At 40.2% G+C, this 15034-nt stretch overlaps 1 protein-coding gene across 1 annotated transcript; it reads left to right on the plus strand.

Moving 5' to 3' along the window:
* Nucleotides 1–1049: 1049 nt before the first annotated feature.
* LOC127623291 (aminopeptidase RNPEPL1-like) lies at nucleotides 1050–14378 on the plus strand. Its single transcript, XM_052097684.1, has 11 exons — nucleotides 1050–2291; nucleotides 4499–4639; nucleotides 4812–4963; nucleotides 5115–5231; nucleotides 5970–6205; nucleotides 6447–6560; nucleotides 6858–6970; nucleotides 7076–7184; nucleotides 7419–7643; nucleotides 7737–7879; nucleotides 12817–14378. Exons 1-11 carry the CDS (start codon nucleotides 1830–1832, stop codon nucleotides 13084–13086), a joined length of 2082 nt encoding a protein of 693 aa, XP_051953644.1. The 5' UTR covers nucleotides 1050–1829; the 3' UTR covers nucleotides 13087–14378.
* Nucleotides 14379–15034: the final 656 nt, after the last annotated feature.

Genomic DNA, 15034 nt, shown 5'->3' on the forward strand with positions numbered 1-15034 from the left:
CATCTGTAAAGGCATTGGTATTAACAAAATTATCGCAGTGATTGAAATTTCCACATCTGTGATTTCCAACCTTAGAGCCTAACCAGGTATTTTTTTTTAAAGGAGGGAGATGGCCTTTCACCAGTTTATCTTTAATAGTTGTGCTCGCCGGAAAATAATGTGTGTAGATTCATGGACCAAGTTTTCTCCATTTGGAGATTAAGGCTCTCACTGTGATATTTTGGGGTCCCAGATATTTTTAAATAGTTTTGTAACCCTTCCCGGACTGATGTATTTGAATCACCTTTTCCCTGAACATTTCTGTAATTTCTCTCGACCCTGGCATAGTGTGTTACTGGGTGAGACCTTTTAGCCAACTTCATGCTGCTGAAAATGTTTTTATTTAGGTGTTGATTTGATGGAACAGGGCTGGCAGTAATCAGGACTGGGTGTGTCTTAGTCCAGCTAAACCCCATTATGAATGCAGTGTCATAGATTTGGGGATTTAGTAACTAAGGGGGCAAATACTTTTTCATACAGGCCCAGTTGGTATTGGATAACATTTTTGCTTCAATAAATAACATTATAATTTAAAAACTGTATTTTGGGTTTACTCAGATTGCCTTTGTTTTATGTTAGATTTAGTTTGAATTTTCGAAACAATTTAGTATGAGATAGAAACAAAAACAGAACCAATTAGGATGGGGGCAAATACTTTTTCAAAGCACTGTACACACAGGTTTCAGATGTAAAATCGGTGATTGAATGACTAGTGCTTACGTGCTGAAATTAGATGATTTCCTAATAAATCAATAGGGACATTGGTAATTATTGGGCATAACAATATGGCGGCGCAGTGGCTTCCCTCTTATGATGTCATGAGCAATCCAGTTCTATGTTATACATCAGTGGTCACCATCTAGTTTCACTGTATGGAAATTAGAAGCCTGGACATTTTGCTAGATAACTCGGACTTAAACTGTGTTCCAAGCAACAAGAGGGTGAAAGAGTTTTAAGTTTTGGGTGAACAACTCTTTAAGTGTCTTGCTCACAATAGCATAATAGTGCATGAATCGCCCATTCTGGGATCTAAAACTTCAATCTTTGGTTTACTAGTCCAGGGTAAGCAACTTCACCCCAATGTACAATATGGGTGTGACATTATTTAGTCTGTTAATTAATGGTAATATGGGCCTGAGCTTGTGGGCTTCACATCAACTGTTACATTTTAAATCTAGAAGAAATGTCTTGTTTTCATGCCATTCGTCCACTGTGTTTTTGAGGTTCAGCACGAGCTCCGCAGCGCCCCCATGCAGCTTCAAAACTTTCCCGTCTCGAAGTGATTTCCTCCCCCGTTTGTACTTCCTGTTTTCTAAGGGAGTCTCTTAACTCAGATCATTACTGCTCATCAGGGCTTCGCTATGCCTCTCTAATTCTCCCGGTAGTGTTTTTTTTTTTTTTTACAGATCTCTCGTGAGTCGTGAGCTCTCAAGACGTGAGCCGTATCGACCGCGGGACATCAACACATATATAGATGGAGGTCGGGGGGCTCAACTCATTCGTGTCTACGACTGTGATGGATTTTACGTAGTTTTGTTCTTGTTGTTTTTATGCATGTTTTTACCGCCTTCTTGGTCGTTTTATTATAATTTCTCTCTTTCGGTTTCTTCTGCCCGCTGTCCGGCCTCGACCGTTCCTTTAACTTAAAGCAACAATGTAACAAACTCGATCGCTCGTTCGTTTTATCTTCCGCCGAGCCAGAATCCACGTACAGACCGCCGTGCGCTTTCGTCGCTTTAAAGTTTGACGGTGTCGTCACGTCAACGTGTATTTATTCGCCAAACTTTACGATGGCCGAGTTGCAGCGGCCGACGCTGTGTTGCTGTCGGAAAGTGCTGACCGTGCCCGGTAAGTCATGCGAGGGTGGCCGGAGTCTGGCTCACTGTCGCCTGGTGGACGTCGCGTCGGCGTCCAACTTCCACAGTTTTAAACTCCGACATTTCCATCTGGACCTCCACCTGAACTTCGCCGTCAAGAGAATGATTGGGTGGCAGGTTCTGGAGCTCACACCCGTCCAGCCCGGTGTTCAGTCTCTCATTTTGGACACGCATCCTTCGCTGTTAATTCATTCCGTGGACTGTAAGGTGCCCGGTGCCTCCGGTGCTCCTGATGTGTTTCTGTCGCTCACCTACAGAGTGGAGCCGTTCACCGATTACGGCTCCTCGCTGAACATCAGCCTCCCGGCCGTCGTGATCCGGCCACACCGGGCGTTCCGTGTCACCATACGCTACACCACCACAGACGGCCCTGCGGTAAGGTCAACACGGTGACAGCTGACACTCTGCCATTGACGCACACTTATAATAACTTTATTGCACAGGACTATTGTTCACAGAATTGGTGGTGGAGGTGTACAATTCAATTTCCACTCTATATAGTTCGGCAGTGAAGCCTTAATGATGACAATGACCTCCATTACTTATGTCACGGCTTTATTTTGCTAGGTTAAAGCGGTATTTTGAGAAATGGGATTGTAATATGCCTATCCCCATTTAGACAGTTGCTTTTGTAAGGATAGAGAACAGTGACTACTGGACAGTTTGTGCTATTAATAGTATGACCTCAGCCAGTCTAGTGACATTGCCCCTTAAGTAGAGAAGTTATTCAGAACATGATTATGACTACTACATGGCATAATTATTGGAAAGGCTATGGTTACCATCGTTTAGTATTGAATGGAAGATGTGTAGATATCTCTTAGTGCAAAAACATGATTATTTGTTATATTATTTATATTGTAACATGTTAATATCCTTGCCCGATTTCGCAGAGGCCCTTAAAACAATGGCGTAGCCAAGGGTGGGCAAATTAGACCCAGGCCCACTCAGAGTATTAGATTTTTTTTTTTTTGACTTCAATTATATATTTGTAAAATAGTTAAATGCATAAATTCAGCTTTTTCAAAGAATTGTTTCAATGCGGCACCTTTTTGTTGTCAAGGGTTCCGTTGGTCGAATTTGGACCATCCATTTTTATTGAGGCCCACCCAAAGGTGTTTTCCTGGCTACGTCTTTGCCTTACAAAAATTTAGAGTTCTGGCAAACCCCAGTGGCAAAATTTGCCACATATTATTTTTACATGCAAATGAGCTTTGTGGCAAACTCTTCGCTGTTGCCACTTGCGACAATCAACGGTTTGCCTCTACTGGCAAACACTTCTATAGAAAATCAAAGGTTAGCTGCAGGATCAGTGCTACCATTGAAGAGCTGCAAACTTCTGGCAATATTTTGCTGCTAATTTTCTGTATATTATCTGGTGCTTTGTCGCAAAAAAACTATTTTTGCAAGGGGAGGGTTCATTTTGAACATTTAGACTCTCTTTTTACTCTTTGTCCGTGTTGTTATTCAGTGTTTATCACCCTGTTCAATCTTGTCAAAACACACAAACTCTTGCATACAGTAGTGTCATTTTAGTGGCAACGCACAACCAAGCATGGGCATCTTCACCATTATGTGGGCATTTTACGGGTAAATGATGGGCATGGGAGGAGGGGGGAGCTGGCAGAACAGTCAACGTAAACTTTAATGACATAAACTCAACATAAAACACATAGACACACACACACAGCGGCCGTATGTGTCTCTGTCTCTAACTGGTCCCTCCGGCTCGTCTTTATCCCCCTTCTGGCTGATTAGCCCAAATCAGAGCAGAGCACGTGTCCTCACGGCCCAGCCCTGCCCTCCTCCTCATCACACTTCTCCATCGCCCAACTCAGGCCATGTACTCCCCTTCTTGGTTGGGGGGGGGTGGGGGTGTTGCCCTTCCGGCGTGCCTACTGCCAGGTCTTCCCCACCTTTCTGGAGCCTGGGAAGAGACGAGGGGAAGGAGAGGAGAGAGAGAAAACTTGCTCGCCACCCTCTGGCAGGCAACAGCCGCTGCTCCCTGGGTGGACAGTAGTGAGTCCTCTGGCCCTGGCGGATGGAACGGCTCCTCCCCTTCTGTTGGATGGCAGCTGTTCCTCCAGCGGCCGGCAGGGACTCATCCGTCCCCCGGCGGACGGCTGCGGCTCCTTCCTTGGCAGACGGCAGTGGCAAGGACTTCACCACAGCGTGTCTCTCTCTCTCTCTCGAACTGGCTCCTCCGGCTTGTCTTTATCCCCCACCTGACTGATTAGCCAGATTCAGGGCCGGCCCCATATCCTCACGTCCCTGCCCCGCCCTCCTCCTCCTCATCACAGGGCATTTGTCCTTTTGTTTTTTCACGTCAACATTTTACCTTCCAAGTTTGGATTCACCTTTGAAAGTGCAACAAAATAATGAAATAAAATGAAATTTTCACAGTGCTCCAATGCCATCTATAGATCATGGACATTTTTTAGAGTACCAGCGACACTAAGTAAATTTTATTTATTACTTTAAGCTGCCTTAAAAGCATTTGCACGTTCCTAGCACTTGTCTTTTTTAGAGAACGTTTGTAAAAGTTTCTCCCTCATCTCATTATTCTCTTGTCCCTTCATCAGATCTGGTGGCTGGATGCAGAGTTGACATGTGGACAAACTCGTCCGTTGGTCTTCACTCAGGGTCACTCTGTTTGCAATCGGTCGTTCTTCCCCTGCTTCGACACGCCAATTGTCAAAAGCACCTACTCTGCAACTGTCCGTGTAAGTTTTTCTAATCGACTGCTCTGAATAACCAAAATAACTTTCTCCAAATTCTGTAGACGTATTGCTGCTTTCGGGTTTCTTTTTATTTTCATTGTGCACAGGATGTGCCATATATTTTAAAAAGACATCTTCCCCCTTACACGTGTGTTTGCAATCTGTATCATTGAAGGTACCAGAGGGTGTCACAGTGTTGATGAGTGCCTCAAGAAGTGCATACTCTAAACAGGACAAGGTTTTCCAGTTCTCCATGGAGTACCCTGTCCCAGCCTACCTTGTTGCCCTGGTCGCAGGAGACCTTCAGCATGCAGACATTGGGCCAAGGTGTGTTTAAGTAGTAAATAGAGTGTATAGATAGAGTGTATCTTGTTGGGAAAAACTGTGTAATTTGTGTTTTGGATGGTGATATGAGAGTGCAATATTTCCATTTAATGTATGATGCTTTACCTGGGCCACAATCTCTCTCTGCTCTCAGGAGTCGTGTGTGGGCTGAGCCTTGCATTCTGACTTGTGCAGTCAGTAAGCTAGGTGGCAGTGTGGAGCGATGGCTCAATGTTGCAGAGGGGCTTTTTGGGCCTTATATTTGGGGAAGGTCAGTTCCACACATAATATTATTATTATACTTTTGTGTGTGTGTATATATGTGTGTATGTATATATATATATATATATATATATATATATATATATATATATATATATATATATATACATACATGCATCCATCTGATGCAGGTGTACATAGATGTCCTAATAAATAGTCCATCTCAAACAGATTTACAAATTCAGTTGCAAAATGGATTAGGTGGAATGTAAATCAATGATAGGCTTATGTTCAATAATATGGAAATAAACAATATATTGCCGTCTAAAGCCACTATTTGTATTATAATATTCTATTGATTGACAGCCCTAAAAATTAGCAGTTGGTCTTGACATAATGTATTGTCAGTCATATCAATCATTTCACACATCAGCCACCAAAAGTGACATCAATCCCACTGAAATTTAAAAAGTGGATGGGGGGGTGCCTTTGTAGTTAATTTTTCAGATTTTTATTTATAACATCTGATATAGTGTTTAATATTCTATTCAAAGGATGTTTATACACATTATAACATAAAATATGATTTGATGTTGATTTTTATTTTATGAGTAGGAGCCAGGAGGTAATATATTCACATTCTAAATAATTAAGATAGGAAACTTTGAGAATACCTCTCATAAATGTTAAAAAATACCTCTAAAAGTCAAATCCAGGGGGCCGTTATTGCCCCTTTATGCAAAACACAGGTCAGCGAGTGTCCAGTAATCAACCTACCTCTTTACAGGTATGACATAGTGTTCCTTCCTCCTTCCTTCCCCATTGTTGCCATGGAGAACCCTTGTCTTACCTTCATCATTTCCTCCATACTTGAGAGTCAGGAATTTCTGCTGATTGACGTCATCCATGAAATTGCTCACGGCTGGTTTGGCAATGCTGTCACCAATGCTACCTGGGAAGAGATGTGGCTCAGTGAGGGTCTGGCCACTTATGCTCAGAGGCGAATAACAACAGAGGCCTTTGGTATGCACATCCTCTTTCATAACCTACATTCCATATATATATATATATATATAGAAATGCAGCACTACGTACAGTAGTACTATGGTAAGCACACATACTTGGGAACACGTACCATGCACTCATGTTCATACTTTCGTAGAACATTGCCAATTGTAATGTGAGTGTTACAGTATGCCATGACAAATGCAAACTTTCAATTAGCTGTTATTCATCCCTATCCCTGCTCACAATTTTGGTACAGGAGAAGCTTTCACCTGTCTTGAGACTGTGTTCCGTTTAGATGCTCTTCACAGACAAATGCGTCTTCTTGGAGATAACAACCCTGTCAGTAAGCTGCAGGCAAAATTTGACCCAGGTACAGTCCTTTAAACCATATCCAGCTTTTGCATGTGTTTTGTAGTATTTTTGGTTTGGTACATTGTGCTTTCTCCCTACAACTGAAATAGATTTGTGGTACACATAGTCCTTTAAAAATGTACTTCTAAAATTTCCTTGTGATTCATCATTACTAAGACAAAAGCAAGAAAAATCCTTATTTGCAAATTTCAGTCTGTCTGCAAAATTTGTATTTATTAAGTTCTTGTAAAGTGTCAAACAAATGCATTGTGTGTCAGGGTACCAGGTCATATACTTACCTTCTCTTTCTCCACAGGTGTAAACCCCAGCAGTCTAATGAATCTTTTCACATATGAGAAAGGCTTCTGCTTTGTTTCTTACCTCTCACAGCTGTGTGGTAACATCAAGAGATTTGACAGTTTCCTTAGGGTGAGAAACGCACCAAACAATCACAACACATACAGTACATGCCTCGAAATGCATAAGACACTCATATACCTATTTGTTTGGATCCCTTCACCCTGCGTTGTGTAGGCTTACATTGAGAAGTTCAGGTTCAGCAGTGTCGTCGCTCAGGATCTATTGGACTTCTTCCTCGGCTTCTTCCCTGAGCTGAATGCGAGCTGCGTCGCTCAACGAGAGGGTGAGTTGTGGCAACTTACTCGGACACACAGAATGAGAGATGATGATTAACCACACAGATACTTACTCATCTCGCTGTGCTCCATTTGTGCTCCGTTAGGAATTTCCCTGCTGAGCCAGTCATAACACACAGCAAGGGGTCAAAGCAACATTAACAATGTGAGAGTCTAAACAAATAGAAACATGACTCTTCTTTCCCTTTTCTACCTTCCTTTTTGTCTCTACTCTTGCTCAGGCCTGGAATTTGAACGTTGGCTAAATGGCTGTGGTCCTCCGTTATGTGAACCAGATCTCTCAGCGGGTGGAGCTCTAACAGGCCCTGTCCAACACTTGTGTGACCTCTGGGGCACCGATGCCCCTGACCCACAAATGATTGCAACCTTTGACCTCTCCACCTGGAGCACCTTCCAGACTGTCCTCTTCCTGGATCGACTTCTTGACCGCTCACCTCTACCTCAAGGTAGTCCACCCTATGATTTATGTGCATTGTAGGGTGATCCTTTGATGTCTGACATTTGTTCACTTGTAATGTGAAATATGATTGGCTGTTCAGAGGTGATGAGTCTTCTGTCAAGCTGCTACTCTGCATTGTTGGATGACATGAACGCTGAAGTCCAGATTCGATGGCTGCAGATTGTAGTGCGGAACAGCTTTTATCCCGATCTGCCTCGAGTTCGCAGCTTCTTGCATAAACACGTGAGTTATTGAAGTGTTGTAATTGAAGTGTTTCTTGGATTGCAGCTGAGTGAACATTCATTAAACATCTCCATATTGCTTGGTAGAGAAATGTGTGAGGGCACAAACATGCTTTGAGTTTGTTAAGAGGAAGACAGTGAAAGGAAATGGGACAGTTAAAAGGACTTGGGCATAATGTGTTTCAGTGAGTTAAGAGCAAATTTAATACATCCTGTCTACTCGCTTTTTCGCTCCTTCACTCAGTATGAACTGTAGGAGTGAAATGAAAAGTATGAGTTTTGCTTTCTTTAAAGGGCAAATCAACATTCCAGTTTTTATAATAAACAATCTGCTAGTCTTTTACTATTAACTGCCAATGGCTTTATACCTCTTTTCAGAAAAGAGCCCTTAATCACAACCAGTTTGGCTGATTTCTTTGACATTATCAAAAGCATTCTGTATTGATTACTGTTTTCCAAAATTAAGATTATTAACAGAGCTAGGCATGGGTACAGTTAAACTATAATTACTGTACTCATCATAAATTGTCAGATTTGACCAAAATCTGTCATCTATACATGTAAGATTTTTTTTTTTCTGATTATAAACCTCCAAAATGAAGTTATAAAACAGATTCTGTAGTTCTGACTCAAAATTCAGTCAAGCTCAAAGCTTTTAATACCACAACAAAATAGGTAATATTCTTTTGAACACACTCCTTTATCTTATTAAACTAAGTTAAAAGTATCAATGTAAATAATAAATTAAAAGTATCGCATGTTTCCTTGAGGTGTTTCTCAATTAAGTAAATATTGCTTTGTTTTAGTTTTTTGTAGGACCCTATACAATCAGTTTTATTTTTCTAATTCCATTTTACCCAAATCCCCAAATACTCTAATTTCCATTCCATGTTTTTAAGTTGAATTAATTAATTTCATAATCAAAATGGTTTCTAAATAAATGAAATAAAACTTTAATCAACTGAACAATTGCTTTTTAACATACCATTGCATTTTTTTTTTATCAAATGAAATGCATCAGTAAAGATCCTCAAACTCTACATTGGTCTTATTTTTTGTCAAACAAAGTACTTCACAACAGAGCATCACATTCTTAATAAAAACATTGATGAGACTGCTATTCAGTTAGTAGAGCCCTTTTGCTTATTAGATGTTTAATAATAATTATAACAGTAAATATTACGTTATGTACAGTAGTAATATATTTCCTTCACAGTTTCTTCAATTTCACGTGTCAAGCATTTACATTGATTCAAGATTATATTTTGACAGGAAGACTTTTCCGTTTTCTGTGTTTTTAAGTGTAGTTTCACACCTCTGGAAAAGACGTTGGTTATATAGCTTAGTGCGATTTATTAAAGTGCAAAATGCTGCAGTTTTATTATACAAATAGGAAGTCTGCAGGTGCAGCGTGCATCACATTGAATGAGCGCTGCATTCTTTCATCTACTAAAAGCACTGTGCGCGATGATCATAAAATGTGGTGTTTTTAGCTCATGAGCAGTTTCACTCATACACTCTGAAGTAGGGATGCACCGAAATGAAAATTCTGGGCCGAAACCGAAACCGAAAATCCAGGATGCACTTGGCCGAAAACCGAAACTGAAATTTTTACCTATTTAAAAAAAAAAAATAATGTTGTGTATAATTGTATTAATTTTATACTTTATCATTAATTTCATGAATTTAATGAATCTGAATTGAAAAACTACAAACCAATAAAATAAATCACACTTTTATTGAAAGTAACACCAAAATTGGACAGAAAATATATTAAAACTATATTAAATATTATTCTTCTTTCAGTTCTGTAAAAATCTAATTTTACAGATTTTATTAACAATTATCCAAATAATGTAAAGTTTTAGAAAACTATTATATGAAAAACAACAGTCAAGTAATGAACTTAGCTAGCATCTTTCAAAGAGTTTAAATATGCAACAGTAATTTTAATTAAAACAACAGGCAGAACACAGAATGGCAGAGGGCCTCTATTCCACTGATCTATATATAATTATATATATAGATCAGTGCTCTATTCTGTTTATGTAAACGTATGTACACTTTAAGTGAAAATGATTGTGCAAAACAGCAGTAATTGAACTAAATCCAACCTCAACTGTAAACGACAGATGTATCCTCAAGTGAAGAACAAGTGTAATGTAATTGCTATACACATCATATTGGACCGCTTTCAATTTAAGTACAAGGGACAGGTTTCTCTTCAAGAACAGAATAATAAAATAATGACAGTCTCTCCTGTCAGAAAGCTCATCAAGAACATGAGATGCTGCACTGAACAGTCTCTCACTCTCTGTGCTGGTGCTTGGGCAGATAAATACCTGTGCGCAATCCGCGCAAGCAAAGGAAAGCGGTCTTTGTTTATGCGACCGTAGTCAAGGGGATTGTCGCTTCTGGCATAGTTCAGCTAGATATGTCTCAAGTTGTGTTGTAGCAGCGCTAGGTGTGGCACTGCTGTGGATCGGGGCGCTTTCCTGTAGAATCTCTTGCTGTAGTGTGTGTGTGTGTGTGTGTGTGTGTGTGTGTGTGTGTGTGTGTGTGTGTCTGTCTGCTCTCTCTCTCTCTCTCTCTCTCTCTCTCTCTCTCTCTCTCTCTCTCTCTCTCTGCTCTGACTGCTGCGCGAGGCTACTGAGAGCCTGACCGCCTGTGAGTGCTTTTGGACGGGAGAGGGGCTCACGGCAGCACCCGCTGTTCGTTGAGCACAGTAGGCCTAACTGCAGAGTGATTCGTGCTTTCGAGTCTCCAAACACCACAAAAGTCTCCAAAAACACCAGTAAAAGTCGCTGGATTTGTCGCTTTTGACAACAAAAAAAAAGCCGCCAGGAGGATGATTTGTTTGTGTTATAATCAGTGCTTGAAGTGGGGGGAAATGTGGCGGCAGGGGTGAAAATTTCATCAAAATATTGGGGGGGACAATAAACATAACAATTCTCAAGAGCAATTTTTGAAGGGGACCCCAAGGGGCTTTTGTTGTTGCCCCGATTGCATTTGTAACATTTTATTTCTTAAACAATTATTTTAAGAATATCTCATTATATTATTTACAATACACATATTGTAATGATATTTTAGGAGGGGGGCAACCCTCAGATGGGGGGGTACTGACCCCCCCGCAATTTCCGCCTATGGGTGGCGGCACTCTCTTTGCATTGGCAAATCATGACATTTTTACAGTGAAAAACAAAACTTGGAGATATTGCTGTTACAACAATGTATTGTTATTTATTTATTAACGACATAAATGTATTTAAACATGTTTGTGTGTGCGTGGCTGCGTGCGTGCGAGCATTTCACAAAAACTAAAGGAAAGCTTTAACTGTAGCCTATATTCTGACTAGTTTATTAATTTATATATATATATACAACTAAATACGACCTCACGTTTTATACGTTTGCAGCCTCTGAAACTTCCGTCCGTCATAAAAAATAATTTGGATGGTTCGATTTTCTGCATTTTTCGCATCCGTAGCAAATATTTTGAGGGGTTTTGACAATTGAGAGCCACCAAATGACGAATATGAAAAAACGAATGCGACAGTTTCGGAGTCAGTCAGGGTGCAAGGACCTTAAACTTTTGAGGCTTGCGCAGCTTCTCGAGGAGAAATCAAACAAATGAGCGCCGTTTTCTAAAGTCTATGAGCGCAGCACACACAAATAAACTAAATTGACATATTGCAGTTAAATTTCAAATTGTGGTGTTTTTATATTTATAACATTTGAACACAGTTCAGCAACATACATCACACGACCTGACGACCAAGAGAGCTGACAATTGACCATCACTTAATTTACCATCACCTCACGATTGAAAATGTGACTGATTTCATATGACAGTTCAACAAACAAGTTAATTATATTAAGTCACTTACATTTTAGATGAAATAATGACTGTTTTGGTCTATTTTAGCAGGGAAAATAGATCCGATGAATCCAAACAAAGATCACAGCATAGCCATAGCGCATCTCACAGCAATACTCAATCGTGTTTTGAATGATTCAGTGTTGTGAACGAATCGGTTGAGTCAAAGTTTCAATGACCCATTCACAAACATCTGTCTCATTCTTGATATCGGCCGTTTGAACGAAACGTTTGAATGAACGACTCAATGACTCGCTTAATGAAACCGCTTATGCTTATCACCTGCATTTGCGCTCACTATCGACAAACCAATCAAATTTGTTCAAAACTTTTTTTTTTTTAAATCAGTCCAAACACATTTTAATTTTTATTCAGGAGTTATGTGTATACAAAACTATAACTTTTTATGACAGTAGTTTAGTGATAAAAAAAATGTGCCCAAAAAACTTTTTTTTCCAGTTTTTTTTCCCTTCCATCGTAGCCTACTCGCGCCCCCCCCCGGTTGAGAACCACTGGTTTACCACATGTAGAAGGAGTTTAATCCTTGTAGAAAAATGTGGAAAAGTGTTTTTAAAATGTGGAAAAGTGTAGGTTAACGCAGCCTCTGAGTGATTTACATAAGATAAACATTGACCCGCTGACTTTTCTTTGCGACTTGTCAAAATCAGTAGTCATGTAAGTCCTACAGTAGTCTGACTAGTACATGCAGGTACTCCATGCCAGTCCTAGCCTTTTGGGGCCCCAAGCAAAATTGTGTGTGGGGGGCCCCCCCATCAGTATGTTCGTAACACAAATTTTAATGTCTTTGACAATGTGGGGGCACTCGGATGGATCGGGGGCCCTAAGCAACTTGCATAGTTGTTCTATAGGGAGGACCGGGAGGACTGCAAGTACTGCACGTGTTTTGTTAACATTGTCACTGGGGCGTTTTGACTTGACCTTGTACTCATGTGCTGTTTTAAGAGTAGGCCATTGTATTTATAAAAAATAAGTATTTTATCTTGTCTACCTTAGCACTGGGAAGTCTTAAACTATTTCTTTCCCTCTTGGCTTTCCAGACCTCACGGATGTACACAGTGCCCTTGTATGAGGATCTGTGTGGTGGAGTGATGAAGTGTTTTGCCGTGGAGGTATTTTATCAAACTCAGGCCTGTTTGCACCCTAATCTACGCAGGACTCTTCAGCAGATACTGTTCCAAAGTAGTGCCCTCAATACCAGCACAGCCCCTTCTCTGCTCACATTTTCACCTTCCACCCCCTCCTCGCCCACGGACCCACCACCCACCAATGGGACCATCGCACTGCGAGACGTCAATGTGTCCGCTTGAATTCAAAAGAGTACTGGAAGCTTCTGTGGAGAAGCCGAAGGATTGAGCTGAACCCAGTATGAACTGGACAGGACTTGAACTCCCTGGCTTAGACTGGACCATAGCGATGCATCATGGGTGTACACTCTCTCCAACACGGGGATGTCTTTTTAAAAATGCAGACACTGATATTCATAAGCTAAAAAAAAGCTGCTCAGGGTTGTGATGTCATGTATCTTGTATATGAGGTTGAGGCCTATTATGCCACGATCCAAGAGTTTGTGTGTGCTCACACTAATGGATAAAGGTATGTCTGTATTTAGGAAACTGGTTGCCATTTGTAAGCCATTAACATTTTGAGTGCATGTGAATGTGTGTCTTTGTTCATTTGTGTGGGTGTTCTGCATGTTCCTCTGGCACATCATCTAATTTGTTGTGTTTGCATCCATGATCCATTTATTTGTTCTCCAAAACAACTGAGGAATCAAGTAGAGGACTTGACGAGATTTCCAAGAATCTCAATTGCATTCATTAATGCAGAAGTGTTCTGTGGAGGACCAATCCCTTGCGAGTCGCCTTCCATTACATTGTTAGCGAACTGTCATAAATGCACATTTCTACTCATTACCCAAAAATGGCCTGATGAAGACCCTACTTCACACATTCTCTGCCTTTGATAAATTGAATGTTTCCTTTTCATTTAATTCTACTAACTGGAATTTGTTTCTCACCCCTCACTTTCCTGGTGCTAACCCCTCAGCGTTGAGTCTCAGGGATATCAAGACGGAAGAGGTGGAGACATTTTAGTGCCTTTCAAAGCTTTCACCACTGGGTGTTTTTAACACTGCTTTCTACATAGCCTGTATTTGTTATTTGAGCCATACTTGGGTGACGTTGGTGACCATCATCCTAGAAAACGTATAACATGTGTTAGATGTTCTTTTCAGGAAATTAGATACTGTGGTAAGATTATTATTTTTCATGAAAGTGATGTTTCATTAATTTCCCTTTAATTAGTAATTGAGAAGAAAGCAACCGTTTGATTTGTGAAAATGCAGTGAGTTATTTTGGGGCTCAGGGTGGGGCTGATCATCAGTGGCCTTAATGGCCAGAACAAAGAGGACTGGTCAAATTTTACAGGTAATAATGTAAATGAAATCTGTGTTCTCTGAGGTTCCCATCTTGGAATTCTTCTTGCATCAGAGGTTATATTACAGACACTCATCAGCAAGTGACATAGGTTTGTTAAATTATAGAACCATGGCTAATGTGACTTGAAGATTTAAACAATGTTTGGCCAAAATAAAGTTTTCCCTCCTAATCTAAGAAATTGTCTTGCTGATTATTTCAGTGAGTGTGATGCCGTTTCAGTCACACACTGCTTCTTGACATTATTAATATTGCAATTGTTTTACTTTAGTTAACTTAGGTAATCATTTTGACGGGAATGTTTCAGATCCTACTAAATTTTATATTGGCTATGAATCCAGCCTACTAGTAGTGGTTATTGGTCTCTGTGTGAGGTAAATTTCCATGTGGTAATCAAGGCATGATCACAATTTAATATTATAGCCAAAAGCAACTTTTGGATGAAAATGTTAAATGAGTATAAGAACATATTTATATTATGAATGGAGCTACTCAGCCATGACGTCAATTTGTAGGAGAAACTGGAACGTAAATTTGGGTTCACTCAGGAATGTGTTTTTATAACGGAGGCTTTGAATTTATGAGGAAAATAAGGTTTGTGCTTAACATTACTTGAAGATACTTGGACATTTTGTTCTACAACATAACTTAGGCATATTAATACCACAAACGGGAATTTTGAAGCTGCGGTGTTTAAAAAAAAATATGTAGTTGCTAGATAAGGACTACAAATACCACAACCGTGAGTGTATGTGCCTGACGAACGGGAAAACCATAGTTGTGTTTATCTAGAAACCAGTTAGCAACATACTTAAAAAAA

This window comes from Xyrauchen texanus, chromosome 29 (genome assembly GCF_025860055.1).
Source record: "Xyrauchen texanus isolate HMW12.3.18 chromosome 29, RBS_HiC_50CHRs, whole genome shotgun sequence".
Lineage (NCBI taxonomy): Eukaryota > Metazoa > Chordata > Actinopteri > Cypriniformes > Catostomidae > Xyrauchen > Xyrauchen texanus.